Raw genomic sequence first — 17,500 nt, 5'->3', positions numbered from 1 at the left:
GTAATGCAATAAAAAAAGTAGGATCCACTAGGAGAGATAGGCACAGATATGATGCCGAGTTTCCGTTGAGATATTAAAGAAAATAAAGAAATTGAGAGAGAGAGAGAGAGAGAGAGAGAGAGAGAGAGAGAGAGAGAGAGAGAGAGAGAGAGAGAGAGAAAGACACACAGAGAAAGACACACAGAGAGAGAGAGCTTCATATTCACACCGTGTCTGGTGGCTCTGGGTTTCAATGTGCTGTAGAGCGCCTGGGGAGGCTGGTGGAAGTAGAAATCGGAGGACAGGGCTCATCGCAACACATGGAACACACGGAAAGAGAAACGGTACCAAACACACTTTGTTGTTCGTCACCGCTTGATACCCGTGCCTCAATCCGCTCTGTTCGTATACAACGAGCCGCTCAAATCCTCAGATTCCTACCTCCATCAGCCTCAGAGAGCCTCAGAGAGTTCTAGAAGGTGGTAGACAGTTCTAGAAGGTGGTAGAGAGTTCTGGAAGGTGGTAGACAGTTCTAGAAGGTGGTAGAGAGTTCTAGAAGGTGGTAGAGAGATCTAGAAGGTGGTAGATAGTTCTAGAAGGTGGTAGATAGTTCTGGAAGGAGGTGGTAGACAGTTCTAGAAGGTGGTAGAGAGATCTAGAAGGTGGTAGAGAGATCTAGAAGGTGGTAGAGAGATCTAGAAGGTGGTGGTAGAGAGTTCTAGAAGGTGGTGGTAGAGAGTTCTGGACGGTGCTATAGAGTTCTGGAAGGTGGTCAGTGTTTAGGTTCCAGGTGTATGTAGTAGTGGAGACCCTTACCCGTGCTAGACTGGACCACCCCGGAGGCCACGCTCTGTCCCATCAGATCATACTGGTTCAGTCTGGACCCGTCCTCCGCCACCACCACGGACTGGTCGGCCCCCCGCGTCCACACATACACCACCTCGGCACGGGTGTAGGCGTCTGGAAGAGAGGGGGAGGGAGGAGGAGGAGGAGGAAGGGGTGGAGGAGGAGGAGGTGGCGGAGAAGGAGGGAGGAGGAGGAGGAAGAAGGGGTGGAGGTGGAGGAAGAGGAGGCGGAGAATGAGGGAGGAGGAGGAGGAGGAGGAGGAGGAGGAAGGGGTGGAGGAGGTGGTGGTATGGAGGTGGAGGATGATGAAGAAGAAGAAGAAGAAGAAGAAGAAGAAAAAGAAGAAGAAGAAGAAGAAGAGGTGGAGGTGGAGGATGAGGAGGCAGAGAAGGAGGGAGGAGGAGGAGGAGGAGGAGTGGGAGTCGGAAACAACAAGTCAACAAACAAGTCAACACGCCGTCCCTTAGTCTGAGCTCAGAGGGAGGTGAAGGCAGTAGTTCTAGTAGTGGTATTGTCCCAGTGGGAGTGTGACCCGACTTCGTGTCACGTCGCCACCGCAGCAGTGCCTCCCCCCCCCACCCCACCCCCACCCCCAACCCCCCTCGCCGCCCGCCCCCCCCCCCCCCTGCCACTGCAGAGGATGACGGTTGCGGCAGAGAGAGAGAAGAGAGGCACAAAGCCTTTTGCCACTGAAATATTTAGAGGCCGGGGGGGGTTTAAGGTTTAAGGGCTTCTTGACGGCGTTTTATTCATGCTGTGTAAGTCTGAATAGACTCGTACGCCGACGCTCCCCTCCATCACACACACGCTCACTCTCTCTCTCCGACTCTCTCTCCTCCTGTCCCTCTCTCTTGTTCTCTTCTCTTTTATCCTCTCTCTCTCTCTCTCTCTCCTGCCCCCCTCTTCCCCCCTCTCTCTCTCTCTCTTTCTTCTCTGTTCTTCAAGGAGGATTCGGGGTCAGGGCGCCTGGCGGAGTTAGAGAGCAGCTGGTGCGATGCCAGGCGGTATCATGACAGAGCCTGATAATAAAAACAGGTTTGTGTACCGCGCCGCGAGGCCTAGCGCTGCCCGCGACTAACATTACTAGCGGGGGCTAACGTTGTGTGGAGCTAACATGAATAGCGGGGCTAACGTTGTGTGGAGCTAACATGAATAGCGAGGCTAACGTTGTCCAGGGCTAACATGACTAGCGGGGCTAACGTTGTGTGGAGCTAACATGAATAGCGGGGCTAACGTTGTGTGTGTGGAGCTAACATGAGGCTAACATGCCTAGCCTGCTCTGTTGGGCTAACATGGTTAGCGTGTTGTGTGAGGCTAACATGCCTAGTGGGCCTAAAACATCTGACAGGCCTAACGCCGGCTATCGCAGGCTACACTGCCTAGGAGGCTAGGAAGGACTTAGAACCTTAGAACCGACGTTACTAGACTGTAACAGGTTGGAAGAGAGGAAATGAGAGAAGAAGAGAAGAAAAGAGGAGGGAAGAGAGAGAAAGGGGTAAACACTCACAGCTGCCGAACTTGAGTGGGCAGGCGTGGGCGTCCATAGGGAAGTCCTCAAGGTGCATGGGACACTCCGCTCTCACGGTCAGTCTGAGGAGAGAGAGAGAGAGAGAGAGAGAGAGAGAGAGAGAGAGAGAGAGAGAGAGAGAGAGAGAGAGAGAGAGAGAGAGAGAGAGAGAGAGTGAGAGAGAGAAAGAACGAGAGAGAGAGAGATAGAGAGAGGGAGATGCGGGAGAGAGAGATGAGAGAGAAAGAACGAGAGAGAGAGAGAGAGAGAGAGAGAGAGAGAGAGAGAGAGAGGGAGATGTGGGGGAGAGAGAGATGTGAGAGACATGTGGTACACCATTTAACAGTCGGTTAGCTTCCCTATGGTACTAATCGAAGCCACTTTGCCCAAAACCAACAGGGAGGGAACCGCCACCACTACGCCACTGCTGCAGCCACCTGGTGGGAAGCGGGACGTCAGCCCAGCCCGTGAGACACATCTCCTATCCGTCATCTCTGACAGGCATCCATACTAACAACCCCCTCCCCATCCGGCCCTCCCTAATGCTCCCTAATGCTCTTATGATCTCCTCATAAACAGACTAAAGAACGCTTCACGGTTTGCCAGTGACCTTGACATACATTAGCCGGGGGGCGGCTGGGCGGCGGCGGCTGGGGGGCGGCCGGGGGGTGGCTGTGGCACAGGAGGTAGAGCCGCCGTCTAATGATCGCAAGGTTGGCAGATCGGTGGTTCGAGCCCCGGCTGGCCACATGTCGAAGTATCCTTGGGCAAGACACTGAACCCCAAATTGCTCCTAGTGAGCGGGGCCAGCGCCTTGCATGGTAGCTTGCCGCCATTGGTGTGTGTCAATGGTTGAATGAGAGGCCGTTGTAAAGCGCTTTGGAATAAGCCACTATATAAGTGCAGTCCATTTACCAAGGATCCTCCACCTCTTCACTGAAGGTTCCTCCATCTCTTCACACTCAAGGGGCCTACACCTCTTCATAGAAGAGTCCTCCATCTCTTCATAGAAGGATCCTACACCTCTTCATAGAAGGATTCTCCATCTCTTCATAGAAGGTTCCTCCATCTCTTCACACTGAAGGGGCCTACACCTCTTCATAGAAGGTTCCTCCATCTCTTCATAGAAGGACCCTCCATCTCTACACAGAAGGTTCCTCCATCTCTTCATAGAAGGTTCCTACACCTCTTCATAGAAGAGTCCCCCATCTCTTCCCACTGAAGGGGCCTACACCTCTTCATAGAAGGATTCTCCATCTCTCCACCACTTGGCTACGTCACTCACACCATTTTACATTTACAATGTTTGGCTTTCATCAGACACCCTTTATCTAAAGTGACTTACACAACAAACACATTTGTTCTAAGTAAGTGAATCTTCGATCCATCAGTCATCATAAGAAAAAGTAATCTATGCTCGGACCAGGGGCCATTGACAGTCACAGTGCTAGAAGATTTTGGTTATTGATTATTTTTTATTTATAGACACACCGTTTCCACACAAGTCAGTGCTTCACTGCTAGCTTGCTACTGGCTCCAATGTCTTATCTTGGCAATACTGCCGTATACACAATCCCCATCACTGATAAATCATGAAAATCTGCATCAAATTCAGAAGCGCAGGGAAACCGTCATCGTGTACAGTGTACACAACAATATACCCATAATACCCTTTACCCCTCCAACGGTCTAAATGAAATCTGAATGACATTTCTAAATGAAAAATCTCTGAAGTTCTGAGCATCAGAATGAAACACTTGAACGAACAAAATGTGTGTGTGCGTAGTCGCCCCCCCTCCTACCTCATGGTGTAGAGCAGCGTGCCCTCCTCCGTGATGCGGAGCAGCTTGTTGGGCATGGTCATGTTGTGGGCCACCGACTTCTTGCCGTTGTGGAAGAAGGTGTCGGGTGTCCAGATCTTACTGGCCATCAGGTTGTTCAGACGCAGGACCGCCATCGGACCTTTGAACTTTAACCTCTCGTCCTTCCAGCTTTGGCGGAAGAACACGTCGATGGTGTACTCCTGTCGGACAGACGGAGAAGACGTCAGAATAATAACAACTTTATTTGTATAGCGCTTTACGTCAAAGTGCTTTACAGTAGGTAAGCAACAATTTAAAACAATTAAAACAACTATTCCAGTTAAAACACACATAATTACACAACACAAATACACAAGCTATGACATATAGAAAACAGAAAACAGGTGGGTCTTCAACTTGGTTTTGAACACTTCCACTGAGCATGCCTGTCTGATGGGTCCAATGGAAGAAGGTTCCAGAGAGTTGGTGCACGGAAAGAAAACGCCCGCTCACCGATTGTCTTCTTCCTGACTCTGGGAACAGTCAACAAGGCAGAGCCTTTTGAGCGCAGAGACCTTGAGGGGACATATGGGTCCAGAAGGTCCTTTAGATAGGAAGGCGCAGTGCCATTTACAGCTTTGTATGCTAGTAGCAGCAACTTGAAGTCCGCTCGAACATGGACAGGGAGCCAATGAAGGGAAGCCAGTACTGGTGAAATATGGTCATATTTCTGTGACCCACTCAAAATGCAAAAATGTGTAGGCCATGGAAGCTCTTTTTTGGCAATCCCGACAGAGGAACACACTCAAGATGGCGGTGGCTGTGCTTTGACTTCCTGAACAACATGGCAGGGTTTTGGTTTGGTTTCTTGGCTTATTTTATTGTTATTTTGTGTTATTTTCTTGACTCGTCTTGCCTACTGCCTTGTTGTCTTGTGCTGCAGTGTCAGGAGTCGAAGCCTAAGGGTTTAGCTCTCTTACACTTGTGTAATGTGATGTAACAAAGGAACTTGAAAGTTCTTGAGAAAACCTCTGGAGATGGTTCTCTACTCAGTCTTCTAGTATCTGCCAGCTAACATGATGCAAGCCACAAGATCCTTTCATGGCCTCCCCACTGACGTGGGTGGAATTCAGCGGAGGCTGGTGGAGGTAGAGAGAGAGAACAGATATCTACCAGTGAATCGGAGGACTGGGGTCTCATTGTAACGCATGGAACGCTATCAAACACCCATGTTCGATACTATCTTCGATAGTGTCCTCTGTCTAATCCTCTACTGTTCTCTAGCCAGTCCCAGTCGTCTGTCTAGTTAGCGCCGTAAGGCTAGCCGAGCTGGACCGAGCTAATTAGCTAGAGTCACCTCCATCCATCTCCAGCTTAATTCTCCTTCGTTTGTTTGTCCGAATGAAAAAAACTAAAATAAAAAAGGAAAAACAAAGAAAAGGGCTAATCAAACCCTTCAGGGGGGTAGGCTATGCATGCATGCATGGTAGTGTTCTACAAAAATATTGTATTTTTTCTCTAAAAAAACACAAAAAGAAAGAAATATATACGAATTAGCGAGCTACGGGCTGACAGGCTAACGCACGCTCGCTAATCGCCGCGGCAACAGAGCAGCGGCTTTTAATGGGCCTCGGAAACGCCTGACAGCCTCAGCGGCTACGGAGGCTAGCTGCCGAAATAACAATGCGCTTCGCTCTCTCTTCTTCTTCTCCTCTTCTCCTGCTTGTGAGTTAATTAGTGTGAGAGAGGAGAGAGGGAACAGAGCTGGGAGGTAATGCGAGTGGACTGGAGCTTTCTCTTTCTCTCTCTCTCTCTCTCTCTCTCTCTCTCTCTCTCTCTCCCTCTCTCTCTGCCCTCTCTCTCTCTCTCTCTGTCTCTCTCCCTCTCTCTCTCTCTCTCCCTCTCCCTCTCCCTCTCCCTCTCCCTCTCCCTCTCTCTCTCTCTCTCTCTCTCTCTCTCTTTCCCTCTCTCTCTCTCTCTCTCTCTCTCTCTCTCTCTCTCTCTCTCTCTCTCCCTCTCTCTCTCTCCCTCTCTCTCCTTCTCTCTCTCTCTCTCTCTCTCTCTCCCTCTCTCTCTCTCCCTCTCTCTCTCCCTCTCTCTCTCCCTTTCGGGCTGCCCGTAGCCAGTACAGCAGTAACAAAGGGTCCTAGCACCATGTGTCAGAGAAGGTAATTAACACAAATGATGTCAAATAACGCACGGTTTCACAGGAATAATGAAGAGGTCTGGCTAGAGAGAACAGGTGACTGGGACTATGGAGAGAGAACATTGCACATGATGTCATAACAGCACCTCTGCTGTCTATTGGGGGAGTGTGATTTTAGCCTTTTAACGCCTCCAGGTCATTAGGAGAAAGTGTTAGAATGCGCTGTCTTACATTATAACTGTAAGGTGTTGGGGTCATGTTAGCGACACCGAGGCGACAGTTGTTAAATAAGTCGTCTCAACTTAAGCGTTAGCCACGCTATTTCTATGGGGGGGGGCGGCGGTAGCTTAGAGGTTAGGGAGTCCGGTGGAAGGTCACTGGTTCGATCCCCGCCTCAGGAGGGAGCTGCATGTGCCCTTGAGCAAGGCACTTAACCACTCCTTAAACACCACTAATTGCTCCAGGGGCACTGGCTATGACTGACCCTGTGTGCCTAGAGCAAAAAATACCAAATTTCAACAGTTGATTGCATGGCAATAAACAATTCTTCTTCTTCTTCTTCTTCTTCTTCTTCTTCTTCTTCTTCTCCTTCTCCTTCTCCTTCTCCTTCTCCTTCTCCTTCTCCTTCTCCTTCTCCTCCTTCTCCTTCTCCTTCTCCTTCTCCTTCTCCTTCTCCTTCTCCTTCTCCTTCTCCTTCTCCTTCTCCTTCTCCTTCTCCTTCTTCTTCTTCTCTGCTTCTTGCCGCTCAATAACAAAACACCCCTATTATATTCTATGTCATCTCTTCAAATGATATGCCCATGCACTTCTGTTGGCCGAGAGACTGCACGCTGCTCGTTGGATGAAGAAGACAGGCGAGCGAACGTGAACCAATCATTTCAGAGTTAATTACCCTCGGAGAGGGAACCATCCCGTGTGTGTTACGGCAGGTCGTAGGAAGGTTAATGTCACCGGACACAAGTGAAGCATCTGTTCCTGTTGGGCCGACGGTCTCAGGCCTGTTAGCCTGCTAGCGCTGGGCTGTACATCATCACAGTCACATGCTAGGATAACGGCTATAAAAAGATCACATTTCATTACGACTATATCGGTGCTGAGAGAGAGCGAGCCTCGTCGTTTTCCCTCACGCTACGCAATAAAAATTGACGTGAACATCAAATTCAATTCAAGACCATTTATATTGAATGACTATGAGCCATGCTATAATAATAATAATAATAATAATAATAATAATAACAAGCATAATTATAATAATCATCATCATTATCATCATAATAATCATAGTAAGCATAATCATAATCATAATCATAATAATCATACTACTACTTCTACTACTACTAATACTAATAATACTAATAATATTAATAACAATAATAACAGCAATAACAATAACAATAACACATCACCCTCATGACACTTCATTTATGAAATGATAAACATTTGATCTTTTTTCACAAAGCACCAAAACAAGGTTACCGTGGTGAGGGAACAGAAAGGAACACAGACACAGACCTGGTGACATTTAAGATAGGGGGAGGAGGGGGGGAGGAGGAGGGGGGAGAGGCGGGGGGTCATACCATGTCGTGGTCCGAGACGGGCCCGATGCTCGTGACGAAAATGTCGGTCTTGACTTCAGTTACGCGCTCTGTTGAACCAAGAAATGAGGAGAGTGAGGGACGATCACTGGTGCTCATTAAGCTCTAACGGCGTCTTAATCCGGGGAGACGTTACTTTGCCTCTGATCTCATCACCCCCCCCCCCCTCCCCACATACACACATTTTCATAAAGCCCCCCTCTGCAATGACACCCTTACAATCCCTCTCGTTCTTTACATCAATAACCATTTCTCCTGTTATCGGTTTCAGACTCAGCCCAATTATCCCCCCCCTCCCTCCCCACACCCCCCACACTCCCCCCTGAGATGGCACAGCCTCAATCTCTTCTCTGAATCCGTTAATACTTGCTAGCTATCGTGTTGAGACCCAATTCCACCTGGTGTTAGTGCGGGGGCGTGCTGAAGATGTATCTGCATTTCTCTATCTGGAGCTGCAGCTCTTTTGAAGTGCGGGGAAAAACGATACGAGGTATTTCGATTTGAACGCTTCAAATCCGAGCCTTGCTTTGTCCCTCCCTTCACCTCTTCAACTTCAAAACACCCCTAATCATAATAGGATTCCCTAATAATATGATTCCTTTTGTCTGTTTGATGTTTGTCCTTCTGTGCGGCGAAATCCTGTGTTGTTCCCCAGTTCAAAGCATACAGCATGATCTCCCCTTCGTCTCTGACTGCAGTATAGAGCAGTACTAGAACTAGAGTTGTATGGCCGAGCTATCAATGAGAATAATACACACCTGACACCATTTCTCAAAACGGTCCAGGTGAAATGATTTAGTTTTGGAGCAGATCTCTTCCATGTTGGAGATAATATACTCTGCTCTTGCAATGATTCATGGGAGGAAATGACCAGCTGCCACCATTAATCCCTCCCCATGTAGAGATCCCTCAGATGTTTGTGCAAGGGCACGGAAAAAAAACATATGATTGTATATATATATATATATATATATATATATGAAGTGTTGAGGTAGGGAGGTAGTGTGTTGAGGTAGGAACCGTGGGTCATACATAACCTTTTACTGTGTGTTGAGGTACAAGCCATGGTCTTTACATAACCCTTATCTCCAGCATGTTAGGCTATGTTGAGGTAGGACATGTTAGGCTATGTTGAGGTAGGACATGTTAGGCTATGTTGAGGTAGGACATGTTAGGCTATGTTGAGGTACGTACCTCCCAGCCCGGGCCTCAGGCGGTTGTCGTAGCCGTCCAGCAGGCTGTCCAGGATCTTGGTGAACACGGTGGTGTTGTCCTTCTGCTCGTCTGTCATACCGTTCTCTGTTTTACTACGGAGACAAAAGACACAGAGAGAGACACTGAGACAGTGAGACAGAGAGAGAGAGACATTGTGAGACAGAGAGAGAGAGAGACATTGAGAGACAGAGGGAGAGAGACACTGTGAGACAGAGAGAGATATTGTGAGAAAGAGAGAGACAGGGAGAGAGACATTGTGAGACAGAGAGAGAGAGAGACTGTGAGACAGAGAGAGAGATATATCGTGAGATAGAGAGAGACAGGGAGATAGAGAGACATTGTGAGACAGAGAGAGAGAGAGAGAGACATTGTGAGACAGAGAGAGAGATTGTGAGACAGAGAGAGAGAGAGAGAGAGACATTGTGAGACAGAGAGAGAGAGACATTGTTGTGTGAGAGAGACAGAGAGAGAGAGAGACATTGTGAGACAGAGAGAGAGAGAGACATTGTGAGACAGAGAGAGAGAGAGAGACATTGTGAGACAGAGAGAGAGAGAGACATTGTTGTGTGAGAGAGAGAGGATTATTCAGCGAGGCGAAGGGGTGGTGGAGGAGAAGAAGAGATGGAAACGTCTCAGCTGAAAAAAACCTCCTCTTTCTCCTCAGGAGGAAACAGGATTTTTGAATAGCGGGTTATGAACGTGTGAATGAGGGTGCCTTTTTATTTTTTATCTTCGGGGGTAGAAGAGTGTACGCACAGAAATCACACTGCATTATTTATGCCCCTTATTATGGACTTTTAAAAGCAAAGGACTCGTTTGGAGGTTGTTGCTCTCTCTCCGAGCGAGATGAAACAAAATGCTGAAAGCCAAACCGCGGCATCCCCAATCAGCTAGCGAGCGTGTAAAGCAGAGCGAGACTCTCTCTCCTCTCCTCTCCTCTCTCTCTCCTCTCATCCATATTTAAACACCGTGATCATCACCAATGTACATCATAATCACGTTGTGTAATTTTGGGGGGTTGGGGGGGGGTTTATCAACAGGACGTGAAGACAACACAGTGTGTGTGTGTGTGTGTTTCTGTATGTGTGCGTGTGTGCGTGTGTGTACATGTTTCTGTGTGTTTCTGTGTGTGTGCGTGTGTTTGTTTGTGTGTGTGTATGTGTGGGTACTTGTATGTGTACGTGTGTGTGTGAGTGCTTGTATGTGTGTGTACTTGATTGTGTACGTACATGTGTGTGTGCGTACGACGTGTGTACTTGTATGTGTACATATGTGTGTGTGCGTGCGTATGTGTACTATATGTTTGTGTGTGTGTGAGTGCTTGTATGTGTGTGTACTTGATTGTGTACATACATGTGTGTATGTGTGTGCGTGTGTGTGTGTGTGTGTGTGTGTGTGCGTACATGCGTGCCAGTGTGGGGAGATGCATTTCTCCTCGCTCAGAATAATCACAGGAGAGCTTCTCCCTCATAAATAATAGTTTTGCCCCTGAGGCGAATCATCATCCTCTTCATCTTCCTCTTCCTCTTTGTCCCCCTACAGTGGTCCTACGCTGGCCTGATTGCATGTTAAACAAACAGACAGGAAACCGCAGGAAACGAGCTAGCAAAGGCCTGCGACGGGGCGGGCAAGGAGAGGAGGAGGTCATCAAGATTGGTTAGCATGGACCCTGCGAAGAATGGAGGGAGGGAGGGGGAGGAGGGGGAGGGAGGAGGGGGAGGGGGGGATGTCGTCTGAAGTGGCAGGAGGACAGGAGAGAGAGAGAACAGCTGAGAGGACATGCATGCAGAGGGAGAGAGAGAGAGAAAGAGAGAGGAGTAGAGAGATGGAGAGAGAGAGGGGGAGGGGAGAGAGCTAGAGAGTCAGGCAGGCAGATCACACAGCTTTAAATGTGAGCTGCTAAACGGTTCTCTAAATAAGGACATTCCGCTTTCGCGACGCCGAGGGGGAATCAAACCGCGACGTGGGTTTAACGCGTCGTCATCCCTCCCGACGTCGGGCCGTGCCCACTGCCACCACGTCATCCGTGACGGCTTCCTCTGCCCGCCTGCCAGCTAACACTCTCAGGGAATATCTAAACCAGGTCAGGGATTCTACGATTCTACGAAATTCGAAACAACGAACAATTAGAACAGAACATACTAGGTGCCACCGGTTCTGTCACGTGGAACGAAGGAAAGGAATACGTTTTGTGTCTTCTAATCAGAAGGAAATGATAGTCATGAAAACCTGGTTCTCGATCTCTCTCTCTCTCTCTCTCTCTCTCTCTCTCTCTCTCTCTCTGTCACGTTACGCGGTTGAAGATACAGAACCCTCCCTCCCTCCCGCGTGCTTTAAGCTGGGTGAACCAGGCCACCGGAAACACAAGAGGAGGGGAGCGTTCGTAAAGAAAAATTGCTCTGAGAGCGCCGGAGCGCACACACACTGCTGGGTTCGAGTTCGACGTCATAAAGGGGACCGAGTCATTTGATTGGACGAGAGGGCATTCCGTGAGTGCTGAGCAGATTTCCAGAGCGAGTTTACGAACACAGCCAGAGAGAGGAGACAATCGTTAAAAGACAGTCCTTTCAAACACTAGGCTGGGGGAAAAAAGAAGAAAATTCTCCCTTTCGAAATATAAATACACCCCCCCCACCCCCCCAAATTTGTTTTACCCTCCTAGGTCGATACATTTAGATTCCGATTTTAGGTGTTTAGCAGACGGCCTTTATCCAAAGCGACTTAGCAACAACAATTAATTTGTCTAAGTAAGTGAGTCGTCCATCCGTCAGTCATCTTAGCCCTGAGTGGAGCCGGCATACGGACACGCATACGTGTCACATCTGGACCGACGCGGTCATGGCAACACTCAGAGCCAGACGAGGACCATGCAAACACTGACCCCTTGAGCGCTTTAATGTGACAGATAATTAAAATGCACTTGACAGAGGGTATATCTGACAGAGGGTATATTTGTCGGGGAAAAAGGGAATAGCAGAGAGAGAGGGAGAGGGAGAGAGAGAGGGTTGGGGGCAGAAAGGGGGGTAGGGAGGGAGGGAGGGGGAGCGGGAGGAAGGGAGGGAGGGAGGGAGGGAGGGAGGAAGGGAGGGATGAGATTGAGAGAGACAGAGAGACACACACACACACACAGCAAGGGATGCAGATAAGAAGAGAGAGAGAGCGCGCGAGACAGCGAGAGAGACAGAGAGACAGAGAGAGAGCGAGAGAGAGACAGAGAGACAGAGAGAGACAGAGGGAGAGCAGAGCAATACACATGTTTACGGGGGCCGGGCCACTTCCTCATAAAACACTGTACACCATCACCATCTACAGGTCATCTGAACACTAACACTGCTGCTGCTGGTGCTGCCAGGATGCTCTCTATCTCCCCTGCTCTTCTCTCTGCTGCTCTGTTCTTCTCTTCTCTTCTCTCCGCACACCTCTCTCTTCTCTGCTCTACTCTTCTCTCTTCTCTTATCTCTTCTCTTCTCTTCTCTCTCCCCCTTCTCTCTTCTCTTCTCCCTGCTCTTCTCTCTCCCCCTTCTCTCTTCTCTGCTATACTCTTCTCTTCTCCCTGCTCTTCTCTCTCCTCTTCTCTCTTCTCTTCTCTCTTCCTCTACCCTCCTACCTACCTACCCACCTACCCTCCTACCCACCTACCTACCCTCCTACCCACCTGCCCTCCTACCCACCTACCCTCCCACCCACCTACCCTCCCACCCACCTACCCACCTACCAACCTGCCCTCCTACCCAACTGCCCCTCCTTGCTGCCCTCCCACCCTCCTACCCTCCTACCCACCCACCTGCCCTCCCTACCTGCCCATGCAGAGAATACGGGGCTCTCTAGTCCTCTCTCCGAAAAACACGACTGATCATCTAATCATAAAACCATTCCCCGGTTCCTCTAACATCACAAAGTGTGTCCACCTGTCCGCCTGTCCACCTGTCCACCGGATCGTTACCGTGGCAGCTGGTTGACACCCACCCCAAGGTGGTGTGTGTTCGAGGAGCTACGGACGGACGAAACAGTGGATCCCAAGCTGATAATTACACTGCAGTTTACGGTGACAGTTCTGAGGTAAAGCAATCAGTGCTGCTCCCCCCCCCCCTGTTAAATGGGACCATTCGTAAACCGGTAGCGTCCAGATGCACCGAGCTTTCTTGTTGATTAGGCGAAGACAATCTCAGAGCAATCTCACGGAGAAGAAGAAGAAAATCCTTGAAAAGCAATTTCTGAGATTGATTAGATGCGGGCCTGATGCCCCTGCAGTCGTGATGAATATTCCGTCTGTAAATGGTAAATATTCCATATGCATGCATGTTAAATATGTTTCGGCGTGTGAAAAACTAGCAAACTAGCATATTACAGGAGTCAAGTGGGCGTCTCAGGAGCAGAGCCGAAGGCGTCTCTGTAAATAACCGTCCAAGTCCGTCAACTCTCAAACCAACCCGACCGCTAACGGGCCCTGGCGGAGTGTTAGCTGAATTATTTAGATAATTCCGCAGAAAAAGGCGAGAACCGATATCGTAATCCGTTTAGGAGGTGGGGCAAACACGCGTGGTTATAGTATGTTTGTTTATCCGTATCCGTGTGATCCGACGTCGACGTTTGAACATGCACACGCCATGCACACGCCATGCACACCGTGCCTCGTTCGCGTCGCGGTTCAGTCGACCGTTGGGGAGCTTGACTTGACTGACTGAACCCGCGGTTCTCGTCCTGTTCTCTGGGGGGGAGCCGACGGAATCTAATTCAAGCGTTCCAACGTTAATCCCGGGTAGTGGGATTACACAATCGGAGGTGTCCTGCCACATGGAATTATGCACGGCCCCGGGAACGGCGGTTGGGATTAACGGCGTCACGACCCACGTCTCCGTAGGGTCGGACGGACGGACGGCCGTCGTCCCCTTGTCATCCCGGCTGATGTTGTGGACACTACGTTACGAGACGGACTTCCTCTGATAGGGGGGCGGGGGGGGGGGCAATGTGGGGGGGGGTAGGGTCGCCACTTGGGTCTAGCCTCTAGAGAATGCCTGTCACTTTGATAAAGAGCTACCTCATCAGGAAAATGAATGATAGGAGGCAACGGGAGGGGGGGGGGGGATGCAAGGGGCTGGGGGGGGGGTCACCATTTGGGACTCGCCATTTGGCGTCTAGCCCCCCTAGAGAAAGAGCATGTCACTTCGATAAAGCTATATCATCGGGAAAATGAATGATAGGGGGGAGAGCGAGAGAGCGCCGGGGATATACGCTTCGGCTGGTAAATATTCCGTTTTTTTGGTCCCACGTGACTGTGCTGAACCAGAAGGAGACCAAAACAGAACCACAGTAGATAATTGCTATTCTGGTCCACAAAACCCCGGGAAAAACAGCAGGGGGGGATGGGGGGCGGGGGTCCTGAAGAGATGCCCCAGTTACCGACCCACCAACCAACCCCAGCCGTGGAGAGGAGAGAGGAGAGTGATGCACAAACAAAAGAATAATATTGGTCATCGGGCTGTAAACCGTGTGATCATTACAATCATACCTCCTCCTCCTGCTGTCAGCAATCAGTTGTTCACACACCCACACACATACGCAGGCACGTATGCATGGAGACACACACACACACACGTACATATTATGCACACACAGACACGCACTCACACACACAGACACTCACAGGCACACATGCACAAACACGGATGCACACACACGCCCACATACACTCATGAACACACACACACACACACACACGCACACACTGGCAGTGAGGAGAGGGAAAGAAGTCACTGCAACATTGTGGTGGCGTTCCTCCTCATTCACAGAATCTCTTCTAATGTCTCTCTCCTATTATCTGAGCCATGGGAAATGTGCAAATGAGAATGAGAACGACGTGAGTTTAACCTGTACTGTCACCAGAACACCCTCTTCTCTCTCCAGTCTAGGACACTGTGTTAGTCTCCGAACGTCGAACGTCGTAGCAACCACAAGGCCACGAGGCCACGAGAGGCCGCCTGGCGTTTCACCTCAGACCTCCTATTTGTTATTACACGGCGGAGGCGGAGGCGGAGGAGGCGTGTAAGTTTACCTTTTCTGACAGAACACCACCGTCGTCGTCATCGCCACCAGCAAGCAGGCCCACACGCACAGCACGGCCGTGCCTGCTCCCATGGTGCCACAGTAGAGCGTCCTTCACTGGAAGACAACAGAGGGAAACACAACGACATATACCTCAGAAAAAAAACACAACACAGCAGAGTCAAGGGGGGACCCCCCCTCTCCCTCCCCTCCCCCTCCCCCCTCCTTCCCCTCCCCCCTCCCTCCTCCCCCCTCCCTCCTCCCCCCTCTCCCCCCTCCTCCCCCCCCTTCCCCCTCCCCCTCCTCCCTCCACCCCCCCAGTGACAACAAGTGAATCCAACAAGTCTTCAACGAGGTGGTGTTCAAACTAGGAGAACCAACAATGGCCGTTGAAGAAGTGGTAACTTTCTACCCTATTGTATTGTAATGTCTTTCCCCCCTCAAGATGATGGTGCCTGAATGGGTTAGCTGCCAAATTCGGTCGTTTTTTGTTGTTGTTGCTGTTGCGATAGACAACTACTTATCATCAAGCATGAATGACGTGATGGATCCTATACCTGGTGGTCCCAAAGCAGTTTGCCGTTTGGCATGTCACAAGGTATGGCTCACTACAACCTCAATGTGATCTGCCTGCGAATAACAATACATCACACCAAGTGGTCCCCCGTCTTAAGACTATCAAAATGTCAGTTGACATTTGATACACATACATACACACACACACGCACACACACACACACACACACACACACACACACGCACACACACAACGGTTCAACCGTTAGATAGCAGCATCCACCGTGTTGCAGTTCACTCTCACTTTCATTCTGTACGCTGTCCAATATAAAATCACCCAAAACGGATGAACAGCGAGAGGAGAGCGACTGAATTTTTTGCTACATTGGAGATGAGTGCTGCTTCGGTTGCCTCAAAAAAGAGCATTCTAGAAAGACATCATGTATATATATATATATATATATATAGAGAGAGATGTCGGATGGTCCGACGCGACACAATATACGCACGCACATAAATAATTGCGGAGAAGTCGGAATTAAATGAGGTTATGAAATGCTCAGTCGTTTGTCAGCCATGTACTTGTACAGTATACAGAGCTTGACAACGCGGCGCTGGCGCAATATTAAACCAAACCCTAAAAACACACGCATTTTCACCCCCGTCCACCAATATTATCTCAATCCAGTTCCAAAATGATGCGAGCGATACGTTTCTGCGTTATGCAAACCCACAATTGTTGTGCCAGATCTGTTTAACCGGGTCCATTTTTATTTATTTTTTTTACTAAACATTACGACGTTCCCACGGACTGGGGCAATTCATTATTCGGAGAAAAAAAGGCGCTCCTATCAATAGCCAAACCGTTATCCTACAAACGACCACAATAACCTGTCCAATAAAACATACACCACATAGCCTAGAATACAGTATAGACTTAGTATACTTGCATCAGTTCCTCCAAGGTGCCTGTGTGGGAATAACGCTGAGAAATAAAGCGGTGCAATAAGGAACGGAGGCGATGTTCTGTTCAAATTCCGTTAGTTGACGGGGTTCTGATGAAGCAGGGATAACGCAGGCTTAATAGGAAAATCCAACACGACCACACTTCTTTCTAAGTTATTCCGTGGAAAGGCATCCGCAGTACGGTATATCTTGAGTTCACGGAGAAATTGAGCATGCAACTGGCATTTCTGCAAAGGATGATCTCCCACCACCACCATGGCCAGTGATTCAATTCGTGTGTGTTGAGTAATTAAGCAAGTGTAGCCTATGATGTTGTAGTCGGAACGCTAAATCAAACACCGATGCAATAAAAACATTACATATAGGGGTGAATGCCCACCTTAAACAGTCTTATAGTCAAATAGCAAAGTCCACATCACCCCGTATCCGTATGAAACTCCTTCTGATACGGTGTATTTGGAGTGGATCCTGGCTCACAGTGTTTGGCTGAACGCAACTCAATGCAGTTTCTAAATGCAAGTATTCCTCCCCAACCCCCTCATGCACCGATTTAAACCAGCAGCAAGCAACACAAAAAATGTAAAAAAAAACGCATGAATTCAACTTACGATGTGCGATGTGTGCGAGAGATATTCGAGGGCTGTCGGTATCCTCAAACTTTTTATGGATATCTTTTCTTACACGGATTCGATGAGAAAGAAAATCCTCAAAGATCTCATCCGATCTGCCTGTGAATGTTGAGCTGGAGGCTGAGAGACGCGGTGGCTGAGAGACGCGGTATGCGCATGTCCCTGGCACTGTTCATTGGTGTAGGGAGTTCAACTCTTCTCTGGGTCCCTAACACACATAACGGTCATTTTAAACCACAGGAATCGACTCTAAATAC

The 17,500-nt window shown here is 49.2% G+C and overlaps 2 protein-coding genes across 2 annotated transcripts in view; both read right to left on the bottom strand.

The window, feature by feature from the left end:
- gabra1 (gamma-aminobutyric acid type A receptor subunit alpha1) overlaps positions 1-9,166 on the bottom strand; it is a gene marked incomplete at both ends in the record, with an annotated part of 25,791 nt that extends 16,625 nt beyond the window's left edge. Inside the window, 5 exons of the mRNA XM_080549611.1 lie at positions 796-939; positions 2,333-2,415; positions 4,135-4,355; positions 7,858-7,925; positions 9,070-9,166. Coding sequence (XP_080405737.1) covers positions 796-939; positions 2,333-2,415; positions 4,135-4,355; positions 7,858-7,925; positions 9,070-9,166 — 613 coding nt within the window. The remainder of the gene's footprint in view (positions 1-795; positions 940-2,332; positions 2,416-4,134; positions 4,356-7,857; positions 7,926-9,069) is intronic.
- A 5,934-nt stretch (positions 9,167-15,100) lies between these two features.
- The window catches only part of gabra6b (gamma-aminobutyric acid type A receptor subunit alpha6b), a gene marked incomplete at both ends in the record, with an annotated part of 35,027 nt that continues 32,627 nt past the window's right edge, over positions 15,101-17,500 (bottom strand). Inside the window, 1 exon segment of the mRNA XM_080549960.1 lies at positions 15,101-15,249. Coding sequence (XP_080406086.1) covers positions 15,101-15,249 — 149 coding nt within the window.

The sequence above is a fragment of the Nansenia antarctica genome, assembly GCF_963989245.1.
Source record: "Nansenia antarctica genome assembly, chromosome: 20".
NCBI lineage: Eukaryota > Metazoa > Chordata > Actinopteri > Argentiniformes > Microstomatidae > Nansenia > Nansenia antarctica.
This window is presented reverse-complemented; position numbering and strand designations above follow the sequence as displayed.